The 20,938-nt window shown below is 49.9% G+C and overlaps 4 protein-coding genes across 6 annotated transcripts in view; 3 read left to right on the top strand and 1 right to left on the bottom strand.

Moving 5' to 3' along the window:
- On the top strand, nt 1-6,347 carry zgc:103559. 2 transcript variants are annotated; one of them, XM_030371810.1, is made up of 11 exons: nt 1-251; nt 831-982; nt 1,408-1,522; nt 2,122-2,268; nt 2,419-2,464; nt 2,645-2,738; nt 3,021-3,207; nt 3,571-3,709; nt 5,444-5,616; nt 5,832-5,864; nt 6,167-6,347. In XM_030371810.1, exons 1-11 carry the CDS (start codon nt 102-104, stop codon nt 6,317-6,319), a joined length of 1,389 nt encoding a protein of 462 aa, XP_030227670.1. In that variant the 5' UTR covers nt 1-101; the 3' UTR covers nt 6,320-6,347. The 2 variants fall into 2 exon arrangements, with proteins under 2 accessions (XP_030227670.1, XP_030227672.1); XM_030371812.1 differs by having other exon boundaries at nt 1,414-1,522.
- Nucleotides 6,348-6,982: 635 nt separating this feature from the next.
- Nucleotides 6,983-12,132, top strand: agxta (alanine--glyoxylate and serine--pyruvate aminotransferase a). Its single transcript, XM_030371815.1, has 11 exons — nt 6,983-7,248; nt 7,371-7,563; nt 7,685-7,749; nt 7,882-7,982; nt 8,340-8,410; nt 8,702-8,786; nt 9,224-9,322; nt 9,808-9,877; nt 10,904-10,999; nt 11,370-11,498; nt 11,935-12,132. Exons 1-11 carry the CDS (start codon nt 7,090-7,092, stop codon nt 12,040-12,042), a joined length of 1,176 nt encoding a protein of 391 aa, XP_030227675.1. The 5' UTR covers nt 6,983-7,089; the 3' UTR covers nt 12,043-12,132.
- Nucleotides 12,133-12,605: 473 nt separating this feature from the next.
- Nucleotides 12,606-16,466, top strand: dtymk (deoxythymidylate kinase (thymidylate kinase)). The gene is made up of 5 exons (XM_030371817.1): nt 12,606-13,083; nt 14,187-14,295; nt 14,659-14,749; nt 15,475-15,672; nt 16,055-16,466. The coding sequence occupies exons 1-5, from the start codon at nt 12,954-12,956 to the stop codon at nt 16,163-16,165; spliced, it is 639 nt and encodes a 212-aa protein (XP_030227677.1). The 5' UTR covers nt 12,606-12,953; the 3' UTR covers nt 16,166-16,466.
- A 482-nt stretch (nt 16,467-16,948) lies between these two features.
- The window catches only part of atg4b (autophagy related 4B, cysteine peptidase), an 11,477-nt gene continuing 7,487 nt past the window's right edge, over nt 16,949-20,938 (bottom strand). Inside the window, exons 10-13 of one of the 2 annotated variants that reach the window (XM_030371813.1) lie at nt 20,648-20,793; nt 20,372-20,428; nt 20,184-20,277; nt 16,949-17,060 (exon numbers count right to left, since the gene is read on the bottom strand). In XM_030371813.1, coding sequence (XP_030227673.1) covers nt 16,972-17,060; nt 20,184-20,277; nt 20,372-20,428; nt 20,648-20,793 — 386 coding nt within the window. In that variant the 3' untranslated portion in view covers nt 16,949-16,971. The remainder of the gene's footprint in view (nt 17,061-20,183; nt 20,278-20,371; nt 20,429-20,647; nt 20,794-20,938) is intronic. The other variant, XM_030371814.1, reaches the window with a different exon arrangement.

The raw sequence follows: 20,938 nt of genomic DNA on the forward strand, positions 1-20,938 counted from the left end.
GTTAACCGCTCGTGTGCTGCAGGCCTCCAACACGCTGTCACACATGTCTGCAGCATCTCAGACCCCCCGTTGATAGACAGCTGTCAACGTCAGTCGTGAACATGGAGCTCGGTGCGACCATCCGGGCCGTCAAGAGCCGCCGTGTGCTGCTTGGTGACGTCATCCAGCCGGCAGTCATCTACGTCAGAGACGGGAAGATCCAGAGCGTCCGGCCCGGCAGCGCGCTTTCCGCGGACGAGGAGTCTTGTGAGGTGGGCTCGTGTTCAAATAACAATCAGTCATCGGTGTTCAAATTCCCGTTCATCTGGTCTTTCAAGGCGAGTCAGACTGGGAACTGACTTCCCAGTCAACTACCTGTCGGGGGCATCATATTCTAGATAGATGAAAACGAATGCTAGACACTGAAAAACTATAAATATCTATAGATAAAGAGAAATATACTAGAAAGCAATGTATATTACAGGGTAGGCTATATAGCTAGCAAATAAACAAAGTTTATTTGTCAAAGTTGTACACAATTAAGAGGTACAGTATCAGTAGCTTGTGGCATCACTCGATATGTTATGTAATTAAAATACATTACATAAAAAGTTATTAAAGAGTTACGAGGATACAGACGCGCTACGAGACGAACAATAACACGATTGACACGGTTTATAGCCATTATCAGCAACGTTGTCAATCAATACCTTTGAAAATGCTGTCCCGTTAGCGATATCACACACAGGCTACACAATTTCGTCATCGCCACGACCTCCTCCTTCGTTCATCTCACCGGTGACGTCCCCGTGGTGACGCCACACTCCCTGTGTTTGTGTTTGCGCGGGCAGGTGTGGGACGTGGGCGACCGGGTGGTGATGCCGGGCCTGGTGGACAGCCACGTGCACGTCAACGAGCCCGGGCGCACGTCCTGGGAGGGCTTCTGGACCGCCACGAGAGCCGCCGCCGCCGGGGGGGTCACCACCATCGTGGACATGCCGCTGTACGTGACTTCCTGCCCTCCCCCCCCCCCATGATCGGGGGGGTGCATTTACATTGAGGTTGTTTATCAGGTGCTTCTATCCAAAGCGACTTACAATAAGTACATTTGCCAGAAGAAAGAGAAACAACAATACATCACTGTCGGTACAGTAAGGATGACAACATATAATATACAATAAGTGCGTATGAGGGCTGTGGGGGAGTGTCTCTCTTGCTTGGGGCCGAGTATAGCAGTGTGTTCGACTCCCAGTACCAGCGGGTTCTGGCTTTGAGCCGAGCTGAGATCGAGTTGGCGTGCTTGTGCTAAGCTCCCTGTCTCTGTAAGGATCCCTGGACGTCGTTTAGGAGCGATACAATCTGGGGAGTACCGAAATAAATACGGAGACCCTTATTTGGAAATGTGTCGTGTACCTCCTGTTCCCATAGCAACAGCATCCCCCCCACCACCACGCTGGGGAACCTGGACGAGAAGATGTGCGTGGCCGAGGGCCAGTGCTTCGTCGACACCGCCTTCTGGGGCGGGGTCATCCCGGGGAACCAGGTGCAACGAGAGGAAATAGTTCAATAATGCTTTAATGTCCCAGAACAGGGAAATGGGACACACACACACACACACACACACACACACACACACACACACACACACACACACACACACACACACACACACACACACACACACACACACACACACACACACACACACACACCAAAACAACAATACAACGAAGTCGAAATACAGAGATAGTGTCAACGGGAGTTCAGATCAAACTAGGGTCCAACAACTGAGTGCAAAACGTTGTGAAGCTGACAGGGTGGAAGTTGACCCGATGCCAGTTGGACCAGGTTTCTGTTGGTCATCCTAGCAGGAACTGATGCAGCAGTGCCAACTCATTCAGAAGCCAGTGACACTGTAGAATATCAGTAGCGTTTCTGCAAAGAATCGGTGATGTCACGATGAGGTACCGGTGATGTCATGACGTCCAACCAGTTGCTGTCGATCAAAAGTGTAACGCTTTGATATCAGGGCGGTGTTTTGACCTTCGGCCAGGGGTGTAGACCTGGTCCTGGATCAGCTCTGTGTGTTCCTGCCGTCCCCCAGCTTGTTGAAATCCCCCCCGCTGGTTCCCCTCTCTACAGCTGGAGCTTCGCCCCATGATCTGGGCCGGCGTGGCGGGCTTCAAGTGCTTCCTGATCCACAGTGGCGTGGACGAGTTCCCCCACGTGGTCGACGCCGACCTCCACGCGGCCATGCAGCAGCTGCAGGGCACCGGGAGCGTCCTGCTGGTAGGCCACGCTCCTCAGGACCCGGACATCACTTCCTGGGTGTGATGTCCACACCCAGGAAGTGAAACTACCCACTTCCTGCCCTTGACCTCTATATCAGTGTCTGCTTAAAGAAGGAATGGTGGTCATGTGAGTTTTGTGTTCCCCTAGTTCCACGCTGAGAAGGAGGTTCCCGAGACGATAGAGGAGAGCGGTGGTAAGTAGCTAATAAAATAGTCCCGTAAAGTACATGCGATGCTGCCAGGATTGACCTCCAGCCATGCACTGGTCCAGCCCGCACCATAACACCCAATGAGCCAAATCCAGACGGGATGTCCAAATCCAGTCGTGGACTTCCGGGAGCTTTATGAACCTGGCGTTTCCCCTGTGCCTTCAGACCCGTGTGAGTACTCTACCTTCCTGCGGTCGCGGAAGGACGTGATGGAGGTGGAGGCGATCCGCACCGTCACCCAGCTCTGCCTGCAGTACCGGTGAGAGCCACAAGACGCTCACCAGCAACACCGCTAGGGATCGTAACCTCCACTACCGTACTGCAGCGATACTGACACCACAACATACTTGACAATACGCAGCGATAGGACGTTTGGAGAGCAACGTCAGCTTAATGGCGTCATAGTATAGCAGTAAAAACAACATAATTGTCCCATTATCAGGGGGGGGGGTTAGGCTCTTCACACCCTCAGCCCTGAGGCTCTGGGTTCGGATCCCAGTGTCCCTCTGAAGTCTCCAACCTCTGACCTCTGCCCCCACAGGGTCCGGTGTCACATCGTCCACCTGTCCTCGGCCGAGCCGCTGGCTCTTATCCGGGGGGCCCGGGCGGCGGGGGCCCCGCTGACCGTGGAGACCACCCATCACTACCTGACCCTCTCCTCCGAGGACATCCCCCCCAGGGCCACGCAGTTCAAGTGCTGCCCCCCCATCCGGAGCCAGGCCAACCAGGTAGGCCCACCGCTAGGCCCGGCGTCGGGCGAGCGCCCCCGGTGGCCCGGCAGGGAAGTGCTGACAACGCGGCGCGTCTGACGAGAGACCGGAGTGTGTTCTTGTTGTTGTGTACTTTTGTGTTGTCGTGTGCATGCGTTACGTTCGATGTCATTTAGAACCTGAAGCTCAGAGTCAGGACTCGAGCCTCGTTCAGACTAACATGTATCTGCTTAGCCTCTTAAAGTCTCTTAAAGACCCGTCACAGCGTGACTATCCTTCACTATTCCACTAGCCTTCATCAGAGTTGGTCTCCAGGGTCCAGTGGTCCCCCGGGGCCACCGTACTCTAACGCCGTGGTTGGTGGGCTCTCTGGTCCCTCAGGAGCAGCTGTGGGCGGCGCTGAAGGCCGGAGACATCGACATGGTGGTCTCGGACCACTCCCCCTGCACCCCCGAACTCAAGAACCTGGACACTGGAGACTTCAGCCAGGCCTGGGGAGGGATCTCCTCCCTGCAGTTTGGTAACCACGACAACGTCACTATTTAATAGTCATATACTAATTAAACGTATTTATGTCATAAGAAGCAGGTAGGGTTAGGGGTTATCTTGCTCTGTGATGCCTACAGGTAGAATGCGGACATTGGGAATCGAACGCCAAACCTTTTAGAAGCTTTCTATCCTATCGCTTCTATCGCTGTCACTCCTCTTGGCAAGGCAGGGAATACCTGCATACCTGCACAATACCGGAATCATAGTCATCTTCTGACTCTAAGTACAGTAAGGTAGATGTTTGCACCTGAACTTTACCTAGTAGACCATTAGGTCTCTTCTCCCACGTGACAGTTCAGACGGTGTGTGTGTTTGAGTAAAGTCCACGAGAGACAAACAAACAGCCCAGTCTGACAGTAATAATTGACAGGTTCAAAGTCTCCCGTCTCTTCAAAAGACCTCCGCTACGAACCAGAAAGCTGGCAGCTTAATGTACCAAGAGAATGAACATTTATCCACAATGTTAGCCTGGATATGAAGATCTGTCAGGAAAATTATCCCATCAGCTGGTAGTAGGAATATGGATTTCTGATCGTCCATTCCAGTCCAACACTTGACTTGCACAAGGCCCATTGCTTTTAACCACTGAAAACACACAGCTTTCTTACTACTTTACAATCGTGTTATTTAGAAGAGCCTTTAATCCAAAGAGGCTAATTATTCGTTAATGTAGGAAGGTGTTCAGACATCTTTCTCAAGGTCGCCCCTCTACAGGTCAGGCTGAGGACAGCAGGGATGGAAACCGCTAGAACCCCCTCACCTCTAGAACCCCCTCACCTCTAGAACCCCCTCCCTACTAGAACCCCCTCACCTCTAGAACCCCCTCCCCACTAGAACCCCCTCACCTCTAGAACCCCCTCACCTCTAGAACCCCCTCCCTACTAGAAGAACCCCCTCACCTCTAGAACCCCCTCACCTCTAGAACCCCCTCACCTCTAGAACCCCCTCACCTCTAGAACCCCCTCCCTACTAGAACCCCCTCCCTACTAGAACCCCCTCACCTCTAGAACCCCCTCCCCTCTAGAACCCCCTCCCCTCTAGAACCCCCTCACCTCTAGAACCCCCTCCCTACTAGAAGAACCCCCTCACCTCTAGAACCCCCTCACCTCTAGAACCCCCTCACCTCTAGAACCCCCTCACCTCTAGAACCCCCTCCCTACTAGAACCCCCTCCCTACTAGAAGATCCCCCTCACCTCTAGAACCCCCTCCCCTCTAGAACCCCCTCCCTACTAGAAGAACCCCCTCACCTCTAGAACCCCCTCACCTCTAGAACCCCCTCCCTACTAGAAGAACCCCCTCACCTCTAGAACCCCCTCACCTCTAGAACCCCCTCCCTACTAGAACCCCCTCCCTACTAGAACCCCCTCACCTCTAGAACCCCCTCACCTCTAGAACCCCCTCACCTCTAGAACCCCCTCCCCTCTAGAACCCCCTCACCTCTAGAACCCCCTCACCTCTAGAACCCCCTCCCTACTAGAAGAACCCCCTCACCACTAGAACCCCCTCCCTACTAGAACCCCCTCCCTACTAGAAGAACCCCCTCACCTCTAGAACCGCCTCACCTCTAGAACCCCCTCCCCTCTAGAAACCCCTCCCCTCTAGAACCCACTCCCTACTAGAACCCCCTCCCTACTAGAACCCCCTCCCTACTGGAAGAACCCCCTCACCTCTAGAACCATCCTGTGTGTTCTGTGTGGGTGGCAGGTCTGTCACTCTTCTGGACCTCCGCGAGTGGGCGGGGCTTCCAGCTCTCGGACGCGACGCGACTCCTCTCCCGGAACACGGCCCAGCTGTGTTGCCTTGACGACCGGAAGGGGAGCCTGGCGCCGGGCTACGACGCCGACCTCGTCATCTGGGACCCAGAGCGGGAGTTTGTGGTGTGTGTTAAAAAAAACCGGTTATTCACCGGAACTACTTCAAACGCTGCATGAATATTAAGCGCAGCTCTCCGACTTACAGCATGAACATGTCTACATTCTAGAAACACAATCATTGTCCTTATTGCACATGTTAGCATAAATGCCCTAAAAGGCCGAGTTTGACTAAAAGCCAACCTCTAAGACCAAGACTGGTTCTTTCCTCATCTGTCCAGGTCCAGGAAGGAAACATCCACCATAAAAACAAGGTACGCAAACACCGCCCTCGATACCATCACCAGGAAGCTACGATACGCTAATAAATGAAAAGGGCCCCTATTTCGTCACCCAGATCAGCCTACCATTTGGTACAGTCCACTAGGCTGATCCACCATTATACATCTTGGACTCTCCCACAGGTGAAGTCTCCAAACGGGGAGGTTCAAAGGCTTGTAGCGGCCAATCTCATCACACCCGGGGGAAAATAGGGGCCCTCGAAATGTAAAGCTACCCAGTCTTACACCCAGTCTATTTGATCAAATGTGTGACCTTGCGATGTGTCTTCCTGCAGGTGACGCCCTACCTGGGGGGCACGCTGCGGGGACTGGTGCACGCCACCCTGGTCCGCGGCCAGCTGGTCTACCGGGAGGGCTCCTTCTGCCTCAAACCCTTGGGCAAGCACCTGCTCGTCTCTCCACGACAGCCTCAAACCCCCAAACTCTAACCCTAATAAAACCGTTTTATAACTCAGACTGCTGTCGTGTTGTCTCATTATCATGTTGAGGGATGAGATTTTTCAAATTAAATGAATAAATCTGGATGTTGCCATGACAACAATTTTATAATAATCACGTGATCAAAATCCGCTGCTTAAATAATTCAAGCATATTTTTCATAGCAGTAAAAAATATCTGAAAAGGTGACCAAACAAATCTCTGAACCAGCTTTTTTGACCGAACCACTAATTAAATTAGCCTTTATGTCTCTGTCAATCCTAAACCAAATAACTATCGTCGGAAACAGAGGGGACATAACCCCCGGGTCTGTGACCTGTACCTTCACCCCCTGGCCCTGTTTGTAAAGGACGGGGTATCATCAGCTTTTAATCAGCTCCACCACGACCACTGCAGGCTGCAAAACACACGCATATCGTCGATATAATGCGATCAGCTTTGTCTTGCATTTAACTCATCCGCCAATAATTAACTTAGTAAGCTTTAATACACGACTAGAGTTCAGCTGTTCTGATAAGAAAGAAGAGCAAATGTATGAAATATGTGTAAATGGTGCATGAAAATAAATTTGTTGGACGAAATGTGGAAGTGGAACAACCATGATGTAATAGCCTACATGACATCACGACAGTCCCCACAACGAAGCTTCAGGTCCCTTTATTGACATAAGGAGCTCAGTGGTCGGACAGGGGGGTGGATCCGTCCACCTCTTCGCAGTAGTTTGTGTTCGTCTCGTCTAGTCCATCGCCGCTCAGGAACCATGTCGTCTCTGTCAGTCCCGAAGCCTGCATGTCTGAACAAACCATTCGTGGCCCCGCACCGGTTCATGTTCGGTCCGGGGCCCTCCAATGTCCCCCCGCGGATCCTGGAGGCCGGGGCCAACCCCATCATCGGGCACATGCACCCAGAGATGTTTGAGGTTGGTGGGGGGACTTTTATCGATAGAGAATGGTCTTTAACATTTTATCTTTACAGACGACTTTTTTGTGATTTAAAAAATGTTAAATGTCCACCGATTTGATGACTTCTTGTTTGTCCCAGATAATGAGTGACATCAAGAGCGGCATCCAGTACGCGTTTCAAACCCAAAACAACTTGACGTTCGCGGTCAGCGGCACAGGCCACACGGCCATGGAGTGCGCCCTCTTCAACGCCCTGGAGCCGGGAGACGGCGTCCTGGTGGCGGTCAACGGGATTTGGGGAGAGCGGGCCACGGACATGGCGGAGAGGATAGGTGCGGTGACTTTTTTTAATTTTATTTTTTTGTAATTAGTTCGGATGATTCGTGGTTTACTCCCGGTCACAGTGCTGTTAGGATGCCATTTGTGGCTGCTTATTTTTGGACCGCTTTACAGGTGCGAAAGTAAACACGATTTCAGCACCCCCGGGTGGTTGCTTCACGAACGACGAAATTAAAAAGGTCGGTTTTCATTTAAACATATTTCATCATCATCTCTATCAAGTATTCCTTTATTTCTCAAATATAGAAATCAAGCGAACCATACATGCATGCATGTTCATATGTTTGAGTCGTTTTGTTAATCCAACGCAGGCCCTGTCGAAGCACCGGCCCGCCCTAATGTTTCTGGCCCATGGAGAGTCCTCGACTGGGGTCCTTCACGCCCTGGACGGCATCGGAGACCTCTGCCACCAGTATGGAGCAACGCTGCACTCTATCATTCATACAGCAGTGTTTTCCAGGCTATGGTCGTAGCTCAGGGCTAACCTGAATGCATGTGGTATCAGGGGAGATGGTAGACTTATGAGCTATTATGTATTAATACATTTTATTACAGACTGTTTAATTGCTCACCTGGTCTACAGTTATATAAAGATACAGTGTAGTACCTGTATATTGGACCCCATGTCTACAGGCATATAAAGATAAAGTGTGGCTGTATATTGCTCTCCGGGTCTACAGGTATATAAAGATGCAGTGTACCTGTATATTGCTCGCCTGGTCTTCAGGTGTATAACTACAGACTGTTTAATGACTCACCTGGACCACAGGTACGGCTGCCTGTTCCTGGTGGACTGTGTGGCGTCGATGGGAGGAGCTCCTCTCTACATGGACAAACAAGGTGGAGCTTCATTAGAACCATTGAGCTGCCTTTAATCAGAGATAAAGGATTAAGGCCCAAGTATCTTATCTGGGTTTATATCATTTGCAATGACAAGAATATTAACCACATTTTTAGAAATGCGTCTGAAAATGTCGGAACCATTTATATTTTTTACTCTTTCCACATTATTTATAATGTTTTATTTGTAGGTATTTGTTTTTATACTCTTTCCCTGTAATCACGGTTGAATTTTGTAGGAATTTATATTTCATACTCCTTTCCTCTAATTTTCAACGTTTCTATTTGCAGGAATTGATATTTTATACACGGGCTCCCAGAAGGTTCTCAACGCTCCTCCTGGTTCCGCCCCCATCTCCTTCAGCCCCAGAGCCTGGTGGGTATTCATTCAGTATCACATGCAACAACAGCAGTACCAATATTATCCAGAACATAAGTCATGTTATCATATTATACAGTGTAGTCAATACAGAAAGACACATTGTGTTGAGAGATGGACATAACCCTAGCCCCTGCTTGCCTGTTATAAACGATAAGAACACGTCTTCAACATTAACAGCGTGTGTTCTAACTGTTAAGAACATCAAAAAATTTAATTTAGTCTAACTTGATAAATTAACATGTATGTTCATGTAAACAGTTCAATACTAGTCTTTTTACATGAACATACAAGTTAATTTATCAAGTTAGACTAAATTAACTTTTTTGATGTTCTTAACAGTTAGAACATCTTTTTAATATTAACAGTGTGTGTTCTAACCGTTAAGAACACGTCCTCAACATTAACAGCACGTCCTCCTCTGGTTTCCGCAGCCAGAAGGCCTTCAACAGGAGGACCAAGCCTGTGTCTTTCTTCCTGGACCTGGCCTGGCTCGCCAACTACTGGGGCTGTGACGACAAGCCGGCCAGGACGTAAGACCTCTGGAACACCCTGGACCAGGACCACCCTGGACCAGGACTAGCTTGGACCAGGACTTGACCAGGACTAGCCTAGGCCAGGACTAGTAAAGAACAGGGGCTGGATCCACAAAGTTCTAGTCTCTGATGTGGTCTGAGCACAATACTAGGACTCGCATGTTCTTCCTAAACGTCTTTCCTGCTCCTCATGTGAAATATAATCTAATCACCCGTCACACCACGCTAATCTCCAAATAATCAAACATTTAGAATGCTGTAGTTAGGTTAGTAATGGATAGGGAATAGTGTTTGATTAATTAATGCAAGGATGAGCATAGCACTTAGCTTAGCACTTCAACTGCAATGCTACGTAACGCTCCATCTAGCCGTGTTGCCAGGGAACCATAGAACGGCCTCTCCGTACCGCAGCGAGGTCCTCCAGCGTCGCTAGGACCCCCAGACGAGGCTCTGACGCTGTGTCTCCCCGTCCCCCCCCGTAGGTACCACCACACCGGCCCCGTGTCGGCCTTCTACTCCCTCAGAGAGGCCCTCAGGATGCTGGCTGAGGAGGTGAGGGACCGCTTCAAGGGCCGCTCTGTGAGGGTCCAGTGGGGGGGGTCTGATGGTTAGCCCAGTGGGTACAGGCCACTGGTTAGGCTGGTAGGTTATACCCATCATGCATCTGGGAGGCCACTCCCACATGTGAGGGCGCTGGGTGGATTCTGAGCTTGTATTGGCTGATCCATAATCAGGCTTAAACTGTTTTGATGCAGTACTAGTTACGAAATAATAAATAAAGTACTATTATGAACGATGCATATAAATAAAACATATAGTAAGGTTGTACGTAAAGTATGTTTCTAAAGGTAACTATATCTGCATGTAAACTGTATCAGGTAAATGTTTGTCTCAGGTAAGTCAGGCCCCTCTAAGGATCATCTGGTCTCAACGCCACTGCTGCTACAGATCAGCTCACTTTTCAGTTTGTTTTGAACCACAAAGCTCATGGTCGGGCTAACGGACTTTGCATCACCATACTTTTAACTGATTCTAAACAACAAAATAGCAGATTACGGCTTTAAACAAACCATACGTTGGTTAATAATTAAATACTTCTTCAGTAACTCACCCAAAGGTTAGCGAGTGAACCCTTTCCACAGTAGGAACACAGGTGTGTGTCATTAACATTAATTCATTAGGGGTGCGTTTGATTTACGACTGCTTGTGTCCCAGTTTGCAGTTTTGAGTTAACTGGTACTCAGACATGAATGAAAGTGTGAGTTGTGAGATATAACATGAATGATCACATTCATGTTTTTACACCAAGATCTAAAATGTAAAACCAAAGAAGTTGCTGACACCCAGGCACTGAGAATGGATTTGTTATCAAATGAAAAGATTCCACACACACACACACACACACACACACACACACACACACACACGTTATCAACGGCACTGTCCCTTACTACATACGTGAGCAGCGCCCTTGGGAATCGAACCTGAAACCCTGTCACTGCTACTAAGATGCTCCACCAACAGGGCTAGACCGCACCGGGGCGCGCAGCACTGGGTGACCGCTTGTGTTCCCCTCAGGGCTTGGAGGAGTCCTGGGAGCGACATCGCACCGTGGCTGAGTACTTCCACAGCGGTCTGGAGGACATGGGCCTAAAACTGTTTGTCAAGGACAAGGTCAGCCCCCCCCCTGTGTATTCATAGATTATCCTAATCATTCTACTACTACGATTAATAAAGAGATAACAGTTATACTATACTTTACTACTTTTTATAGACTTTATACCTGTATCTTTTCATTTTAGGCATGATTTAGTTTTTTTTTTTTTTTAAAAAAGCACTTTGAACCTGTTTTTATTTTGTCGTATCCCGTTGTGGTCTGAAGTTAAGCTCATGTCGTTATCCTGCCATTCTCGTCATGAAGGCGGTTCTCATGTGATGACCGTATAGCCCTCTGAGCTCCAGCACACGAGGCCAGGTGCTCTAGCTAGCCGTCTAGTCCCCTCCTCGTGACCCTCCCTCCTGCTGTGACTCCCTCCCGCCGCAGAGCTCCAGGCTGCCCACGGTGACCACCATCCTGGCTCCCCCAGGCTACGACTGGAAGGAGATCACCTCCTTCATCATGAAGACCCACAACGTGGAGGTGTCTGGGGGCCTGGGGCCCTCTGCCGGCCTGGTGGGGACCCGTCACTAACACACATATAAATATATATATATATCTGTTGAGGACTAAGGCCCAATCACATTTCTACCCCTTCCCCCTCCCCCTTGTTTTGAAGGGGTAAGGGGGAGGGGGAGAAATGGGATTGGTCCTTAGCGAGACGTGTTTGTTCTGACTGCATGTGGCTCAGGAGGTTGAGCGGGTTGGCTGGTAACCGGAAGGTTGCCGGTTCGATCCCCGGTCCCCTCCTAGCTAGAGTGTGGAGGTGTCCCTGAGCGAGGCGCCTCACCCTGACCGCTCCTGACGAGCCGTCTTGAGTCACCGCCGTCGGGGTGTGAATGTGTGCTTGAATGGGCGACTGTGAGGCCGTATTGTAAAGCGCTTTGCGTGCCCCCTGGTCAGTAAAGTGCCGTATTGATGCAGTCCACTGAGCGTTCCTCTCGGCCCCCAGGTGCTGCGCGTGGGGCTCATGGGGTGCAACAGCAGCCGCGCCAGCGTGGACATGGTGCTCAGCGCCTTCAGAGACGCCCTCCAGCACTGTCATAAGAGCAAAGTGTGAGACACTCTGGTGGTTCCTGTGGAGCTCTGAATCCAGATGTTGTGTTTTAAGTACCAGACAATCTGTAATAAAGCAAAGTGTGAGGCTTCAGGGTGTGTTTGTGGAGCTCTGAATCCGGACTGTGTGAATCCACACTCATTTAATGTAGGCCTATTTTTGAGTAAAAAATTCCTAATGTAGGAATTTGAGTAATATATCTATCAATTTTATACGTTTGCTTGGGTGCCATACAAATGATTGCCCTATTACACTATTATAGAATAATGTAAACTAGGTAGGCAACAGGGCGGTAGAAATGTGGGCAAAGAGGCGGTCGCCCTCTCTGGTGAGCGCTGGTCGCCTTCAAGGTAAAACGGAAGAAAATAAAAAAATGAAAAATAATAAATTCGCCGGGCGCTCGTCCTGATGTTCTGCCAAGAGGTGGCAAATTAACAATGAAAGAAATATACTTTGCACCCGTTTCTTTAAATGTTTACTCTGCCCCAGCCACGCTCATACAGGTGTACATGCGCACTGAAGGTGGGAGGAGGGGTCACTGTTGGATGCGTTTTCATAACAAGTCAGAGAAGGGCCAGTGGTTACTGATTGACCGATCACAGTTAACCAAATTTCCAATAATGACACTGGCCAAGCCTTCCGGGGCGCAATTTAGTAAAGGAAAGCCCTATATGGTATGTCAGCTTATTATAGCATTTAATTGTGGTTAAGTTTAAACGGTTAATTACCTTCCTAGATACGCTTTTTCTAGAAACAACGAGAAGCCGAAAATGACTTCTCGCTCTCCGTACAGAGCCTCCAGGCCACCGTACTGAACCCGCCAAAATGTGTTTACAATGGGAGCGGATTGACCGCGTCTCCTCCATTTTATCACGTAACTAGTACCATTTGATTAACTTATAAAATCAAGAGCCATGGCGTGTAAGAGGGGAGCACTGATCGTGCTGGAGGGGGTGGACCGGGCCGGTAAGACCACCCAGTGCACCAAGCTGGTGGAGTCGTTTCGGGAGGTCGGGCGGGCGGTACACTTGCTGCGGTTCCCCGGTGAGTCCTACGGTGCCTTCGGGTCTGACGGTGGCTTTGCATACGAGTTGCGATGGATCCGTGCTGAGTCCATTCAACCGCTTCGCCCCTTTCCACAAAGTCGTTATGTTGGTTAACTGCAGGTAAACGTGTGTCCTTACCAAGTCGGTAGGACCCTAGTTGGTGTCTTTCCGCCAATCAACACAAGTAAGAAGCGCACACTGTATTTGTTCTCATCGATACAGCCGATTAAACCTTAACGGGAATTCAACTTCAATACATTAACTTTTTCTGCCTCTGTCAGATAGACTCAAGCAGTGGTGTTAATACTACAACTCAGTTTCACATGATTGAACTACAATAATTAATGGTTTGTTGAGATCCCCTAGCGGAATTCTGGCAGAAATGATGCACTGAAACTTTCTGACCAGATGTCTGAAGACATTTTGTAGCCTGGCTATTGGCAGACAAAGCTCCTTGTAGATTGCACGTTGGTCTGAGGAAGCAGCTGTTTTTCATTAGATCAAGAGGCGAGCTCAATAGGCCTAGTTCAAATGACTCTGTACGCAATTGGCTGCTTGCCGCCGCTTCCCTGTCGTCATTGTGTTCCACCAGCCAATAGCGCGCAGGGGGGGGGGATCCAGCTTGGTTATTGGCTGCCGCAAAAACGTATCGGAAGCAGAATGTATGGGCGGGGCTACCCAGTCTAGACATTTTCTACAATGAAACGCTTCGAGACTTCTAGCAAAAGTTGCCCATCATCATACTGCATACATATGCAGTATGTATGAACAGACTACAGCTACAGCTGTACTACAGCTGTTTTTACACGAAACCTTAAGACTTATCTTTTTTAAAAAGCCTTTTTCTAATTTCTCTTTTACTGTATGTGTATTATGTTTAAACAACCCTTTTTTATTTTAAACTCTGTAGCACTTTGAGATTTTCGAATGTAAAGAGCTCTACAAATAAAACGTATTATTATTAAATATCATAGGCTTTATACCTCCTGTATGATTTTAAATCTGTTGTTCTCAAAGTCACATATTTAATAATGAAATCCATGGGTTTGACTTATCTATATATATCTGGGACTTTCCCAACGTTACGATGTGTCTTGACAGACAGGACCACGACCATCGGGAAGCTGATCAGCTCCTACCTGGAGAATAAGAGTGACCTGGAGGACCACACCGTGCACCTGCTGTTCTCGGCCAACCGCTGGGAGCTTGTGTGAGAAATAACGCCTCCACGACGTCTGTGCCTCGGTACCTTAGAGGGGCGAGGACGTTACGCCACAAGCTGGGTGTGATTAGCCATTATAAGCGTTACGAAAATCTGCCCTTTCCTGTGTTTTAGTGACATCACAAGTGGGCGTGTCCACCTAGATGTATGCTGTGTAGTTCAGTGGACCAGCCTACTCATCTGTCCGTCATTCATCTAGGTAGACACGCCTACTCGTGGGTGTCACTAAAACACAGGATAAGGCAGATTATTTGAAACGGCTTGTCATGGATAATCACACTCAACCCTGGTGGCATAATGTCACCCCTTTTTAATTTATGCAAAATACTAAAACCCAGCTACTCATTCCAGGCCCCTGATGAAGAAGAAGTTGGAGGAAGGCACCACGCTTATCATCGACCGATACGCCTTCTCCGGGGTCGCGTTCACCAGCGCCAAGCCGGTGAGTGTCAAAATCAACCTCCTAAGTTCTGGGTTCACACACCAGCACCAGTAGTCTCCAACACGCTCCACAGAGCGGTACCGTTGTCGTGGGTTTTTAGAAAGCCCTCGATAGGTTCCTACCGTGTACAGCCAGTAAGGCGCCTCAGTTAGAAGTGGACAACTTCTGGGACTATTTTCGAGATTAGTATTATTTTTTTATTTAAGACGCTGCGTTAACTGTACGTCCACACCGGAAGCGAATTGAGCTACCAAATCGCCGGAAGTCATTCACTTTCTATGGGCAAGAGCGACCAAAGCGACCAACGCTACCAGCGGCCAAAGTTGAGCGACCAAAGCAACCAACACTACCAGCGGCCAAAGTTGAGCGACCAGAGCATCCAAAAAGAGTTTAAAACTGTTGAACTTTATGCAAATTACTATGACGCGTTTCAGCGGCAAAACACTGACAGCCAATCGGAATGCAGACGCTCTTCGCTTGCGTGGATCCCAGGGAACACCGGCAGGCACTTTTGAATTGTACGTCATGAGCGACCAAAGCGAACAGAAATATTCGCTGTGAATATTTCTGTTCGCTTTGGTCGCTCAAGTCGTACAGTGGTGTGGACGTACAGTAAGACACTTCAGTTAGAAGCGTCTTACTGGTGTTCAGCCAGTAAGACGCCTCGGTCAGAAGCGTCTGCTCTGGGCGGTGGGTGACCCTGTCCCTTCCGGCTCCGTCTCCAGGACTTCTCCATCGAGTGGTGCAAGGCCCCCGACGTGGGCCTGCCCAAGCCGGATCTGGTGCTGTACCTGCAGCTGAGCCCCGCCGCCGCCGCCCAGCGAGGCGAGTTCGGGACCGAGCGGTACGAGACCAGCAGCTTCCAGCAGCGTGTGCAGGGGCGCTTCGAGCAGCTCATGGACGAAAACTCTGTCAACTGGCAGGTAGGACCACTAAATCGCATCGATTTCTTTAAATGCTAAATGGACTGCATTTATACAGCGCTTTTCTAACCAGTGGACGCTCAAAGCGCTTTATAATGTTGCCTAACATTCATGCACACAAACACACACCGACGGCGATGTTAGCCCTGCAAGGCGACAGCCGGCTCGTCAGGAGCAGTCAGGGTGAGGCGTCTCAGAGACACCTCACCGCTCAGCTAGGAGGAGCCGGGGATCGAACCAGCAACCTCCCGGTTACCAGCCAACGCGCTCTACCTCCTGAGCCACACGCCGCCCATTTAAGGATCCAATCATTTACCCCAGTAAGCGTGTGGCTGTCACCTGTGTTGATACGGCGCCGTCCCGATTGCCGTTCCTCTCCCAGGTCGTCGACGCGTCTCAGAGCATCGACGAGGTTCACGACAACATCAAGCGACTCAGCCTGAGCGCGCTGACCGCCGCGGAGCACCAACCAATCGCAGAGCTGTGGCGGTAGAGCTGCTGACCCGGACCCTTCACCTGGTCTCCTGGGAGCCGGGACTTCCTTCCAGACCAGTGAGACCACACACACTTGGACACCTCATCACAGTCACGCCTTGGTGTTGCGACGCGAATCGACCCAATTCACAGAACACCAGGAACGATCAGCTGGATGCCAGTCTGATTTCAACAGATCATTTTTTATTTTTTACCTTTTTTGAATCCTTGATGTTACACGTCAGTTGTTCTGTCATCTGTGTATGCGGTCGGTGTTTCTGCGTAAATAAATAGCCTTCGAGTGAGGTGGTGTGTATGGATCTTTGTAGATTTCTATCAGAGTAGTTTTGCAGGAACAATTAAACACAAGTTAGGAGGAGGCAGGGGGCAGCGTCCTTCACAGGCTGTTAGAAGACACACGGGGAGGGGGGGAGAAAGAAACTGCAAGCCGTGGGTCGAGGTGCCGTGGCCGAACGACAACATAAACCGTACGCACGGCTCTTCTGCTGGGGGGGGGGGGGGGGGGGAAGGCACCGTATATCACTTCTAGAAAATCAACCTTCAAAGTGTTAAGACTCGAATGGAACCGCGCGGGGGGGGGGGGGGGGGGCAGACAGGAGGGGTCCCCGGCTCCTGTCTGCTGCGGGGGGCGCATGGCAACGACTCCCGGAGCGGGAGAGGAGACGGAACGCCGCGGCGTGGCTGCTGCTCTCCTCCTCCTCCACCACGCGCCTCTTCGCTCCAGGGGAGGGATGGAGAGTCCGGGGTTAAGGAAGCGTCTCTTAGTGTTTCTGGGGGTCGCGGGGGGGGGGGGGGGGGGGGGGGTCACAGGGACAGGATCTCGAACTCCTCGTCCTCCGAGTCGAAGAAGCGCTCCAGTCGGTCCGAGTCCGGGAAGTCTGCGTAGAGGGGATCAGCGGGAGGGAAGGAGAGGTATGATTACACTGTTCACCCTCACTGGGTCCCACAGCCGCGGGCTGCTGGACTGGAGCCTTTACATTCACATTTAGTCAGTAAAATGTATTTATAAAAGCACATTTATAACAGTTTGCACATAGTGCATACAGTAGGCAAAGATGAAGGCAAAATAACATTAGGATAAAATACAAATAAAAGACATGAAACCGGACATCTACACACAACAAAGGCAGTAGTGCAGAGGTCAGATAGTTAATGGGGAGGGAAGGCAAGGTTGTACAGATGGGTTTTGAGCCTTGATTTAAAGGCATAAATGGAGGGGGCATCACGTATGTCGGGTGGCAGTTGGTTCCACAAGAGTGGAGCAGCTACAGCGAATTAGGGCATTTAGCAGACGCTTTTATCCAAAGCGACTTACAATAAGTACATTTGTCATAAGAAGTGAAACAACATATCGCTGTCAGTACAGTAAAGACGTTCATAGAGCCAAGTGCAAGTACAACAATCGCTAGGCTAACCCATTCCCCGTGTACAGCAATGCTAGCAGCTACTGCAGATGTTACACAATTAAAGAGCCCATGCCATTAAAATCACATTTTTCCTGTTTGTTAAATAACATAGGTCTGAATAAGTTTGTGAGCTGTGGTAAGTTTGAAATCTATGCAGTGTGTCTGCTGAATGCAATAGGCAATGAAAGGAAAAAGGCAGAAGAAATGAGCCAATCTGGATAAGGTGACACTGTGACGTAGCGTTGTCAAACTATTATTCATGGCCCTGCCCACTTGGTTGGTTCGTAACCACCCACAAGAATTCTGAAGGAGTCGTGATTGAGCTAGTGCTAAATGCTAATACGTGTATGGTAGTTGCTTAGTTCGTAGTAACAGGCTAGTTACAGAATTTTGAATGCAATGGCAGAACGACATCGAAGTACATGAACTGCGACATGCTGCCTGCCGCCGGTTGCCGCGGCGCGAGGCACCACCGCCGCGAAGCACCACCGCCCGGCAGCGGGCAGCCGGGCGGTGGTGCCTTGCGCCGGCAGCAGGCAGCAGGCAGCGCGCGGTTCTGTCTACTACAGATTGATGTGGAAGTGGAAGAACCAGAGACGTCGGAGAACCCGACGAAGTCCTTTTTGATTCATTATATCGTCTGGACGTGCACACAGCTTTTGGCCGTGATAATATGTATTATTTGATATAGATATCTATGTATTATATGATATTATTTAGATATAGAGCTCCAGGACTGTAACGCAAGTGTTGTACACTTCCTTGTTATTTGGATAACCGTTCTGCTGTTGGTGTGATGGCGCATAACACGTCGGACTCTCGTCTCTGGTATTTCTACAACGAGACTCGTAGTGGGGGTTATCTCAGCCATGGTTGAGAATGAATTGGGGGAAAGGAACATTGGCTTTGACTCCCTGAAGTAGGCATGAACCACAACATGGAGGAGAAAGGGATTGTTGACCGCGGTCGTCTCCCGCCGGAGCCTCGCTGCCGATGGACCACCGCTTCAGGTGGCGGTGATTAGCGCTGACCGCTGCCGAGGCGGCGGGAAGCAGGGCTCAAGCGGGATACATTCGCGGCCAACAATCCCCTTCTCCTCCATGTCGTGGTTCATGTACTTCAGGGAGTCAAAGCCAAAGTTCCTTTCCCCCAATTCATTCTCAACCATGGCTGAGATAACCCCCACTACGAGTCTCGTTGTAGAAATACCAGAGACGAGAGTCCGACGTGTTGTTTATATCAACAACTCCAGCAGCGTTACAGTCCTGGGGCTCTACATCTAAATAATATCATATAATACATAGATATCTATATCAAATAATACATATTATCACGGCCAAAACCTGTGTGCAGACGATATAATGAATCGCGAAGGACTTCGTCGGGTTCTCCGACGTCTCTGGTTCTTCCACTTCCACATCAATCTGAAGAAGACGCGGTCGTTTGATCGTCTGGAGGCTCACACAGCTTTTGGCCGTGATAATATATATTATGATATAGATATCTATGTATAAAATGGGTTTCTAAGAGCCATTGCGATACATCCACCGTAAACAGCGCATGGTACCGTGGCTACAAGCTGCTCAGGGCCAGGTGATAATATATATTATAGATTATATGATATAGATATGTATAATATGGGTTTATAAGAGCCATTGCGATACATCCACCGTAAACAGAGCGCATGCAGGGCCAGGTGATAATATACATCATATATTATATTATATTATATAGATATCTATGTATAATATGGGTTTCTACGAGCCATTGCGATACATCCACCGTCAACAGAGCGGCGAGCGCATGGTACTGTGGCTACAAGCTGCTCAGGGCCACACCCCCACCCCCCTCCTTGACCTGCCTTGACACGCCCACCGTAACCAGAGCGCATTGTACTGTGGCTACAAGCTGCTCAGGGCCACACCCCCACCCCCCTCCTTGACCTGCCTTGACACGCCCACCGAAACAGCGCGTTAGGGGGAAGCTCAATGTGCGACTGGTTTGGAGTGGCTGTAACTCTGCACCACGGCTGAATTTCGGGGACGTCTTTGAATACTGTGTTTGTAGCCAACTAATACCTATATTGAAGCATCCATAAATAGCATGGCATGGGATCTTTAAGTACTATGAATAAGTGCAATGTAGATTAAGTGCGTACATTAAGTGCCACGACGTACAACATACAATGGTGGCCTGACAGGAGACTAACACAACAGTACAGGGGTTAGACCAGTCTTCCCCAAAGACTTTGTTGCGACCCACATGTGGGTTTCGGGAGATTTTAAATTGGGTCACCAAATAAATGTAGATTCAAATTATTATTATTTTATTTTTTCAGAAATACTTTGGCACTATTTTGGCATCTATCGCTACAGTTTCTTGACTGTCTTACTTCTTGCTGCTGAAACACCCGAATTTCTCCCCCGGGGGATTGATAAAGTTTTGTCTTAACGAATTGATTGATTGACTGTTTGATAACAATAGCTGCCGTTAAACACACGCCTACCTGTTCGGCATTAGCATTTAAAAAAAACTTTTAACAAGAAGCATATTTCAATAGTACTGTACTATTTTTTTTATTTTGGGGGGGGGGGGGGGGGAGGTAGTTACCAGGGGTGAGGTTCAGCACGTCCACGCTGACCATGTGGGAGGGCTGGGACTCCACCAGCTCGAACATGGGGAGACTCCCCCGGTTGCACGACAACTGCAGAGGGGAAACACGGCGTTAACACGACCCTCTGTCCACGCTACGACACGGGGGGAAGGCGCCACGCAGTGCCCACCCGACGCTTACGTACCCGTCGGATGCGCATGCACCAGTCGTCAAACTCGTCCTCCGTCTTGCAGAAGAAGCCCTGGAGGAGGCGGGGACAGACGTGGTGAGAGGGACGGACGCAACGCGCTCAGAACACATTTCACTGAGGAGGGGCCCGCTCCACATGATGTTCAAACTAAACCTCCATCTTACGTTATGATGATCAACCAATGGGAACACTACCAAGGCCTTGTTTTCTATTGGACACACCAATCAAATCACATCTTCCCCATCCTGTCCCCCCCTCCCGGGAGCGTACCGCAGCGATGGAGGGGTCCAGCTCACAGATGTGCATGCGGCAGGGCGGGTGCTGGCAGTGGTAGGTGTCGTCGTGCACCTGGCCGTCGTCGCTGGGCTCCACGGACGGCTGGGTGGTGTGGGGGTCAAGGTAGATCAGCTCCTCGCCTGGGGGGGGGGGCACCGTTACCATGGAGATACGGTTCAGCTTGTCATGTTTGGCCACTCAGACACTTGTATAACATACAGGGGGTCCATTATGTATAGCTTCATCAAGACTTAGGCCCAATCCCCTTTCTACCCCTCCCCCCCT

The sequence above is a fragment of the Gadus morhua genome, chromosome 12 (genome assembly GCF_902167405.1).
Source record: "Gadus morhua chromosome 12, gadMor3.0, whole genome shotgun sequence".
NCBI lineage: Eukaryota > Metazoa > Chordata > Actinopteri > Gadiformes > Gadidae > Gadus > Gadus morhua.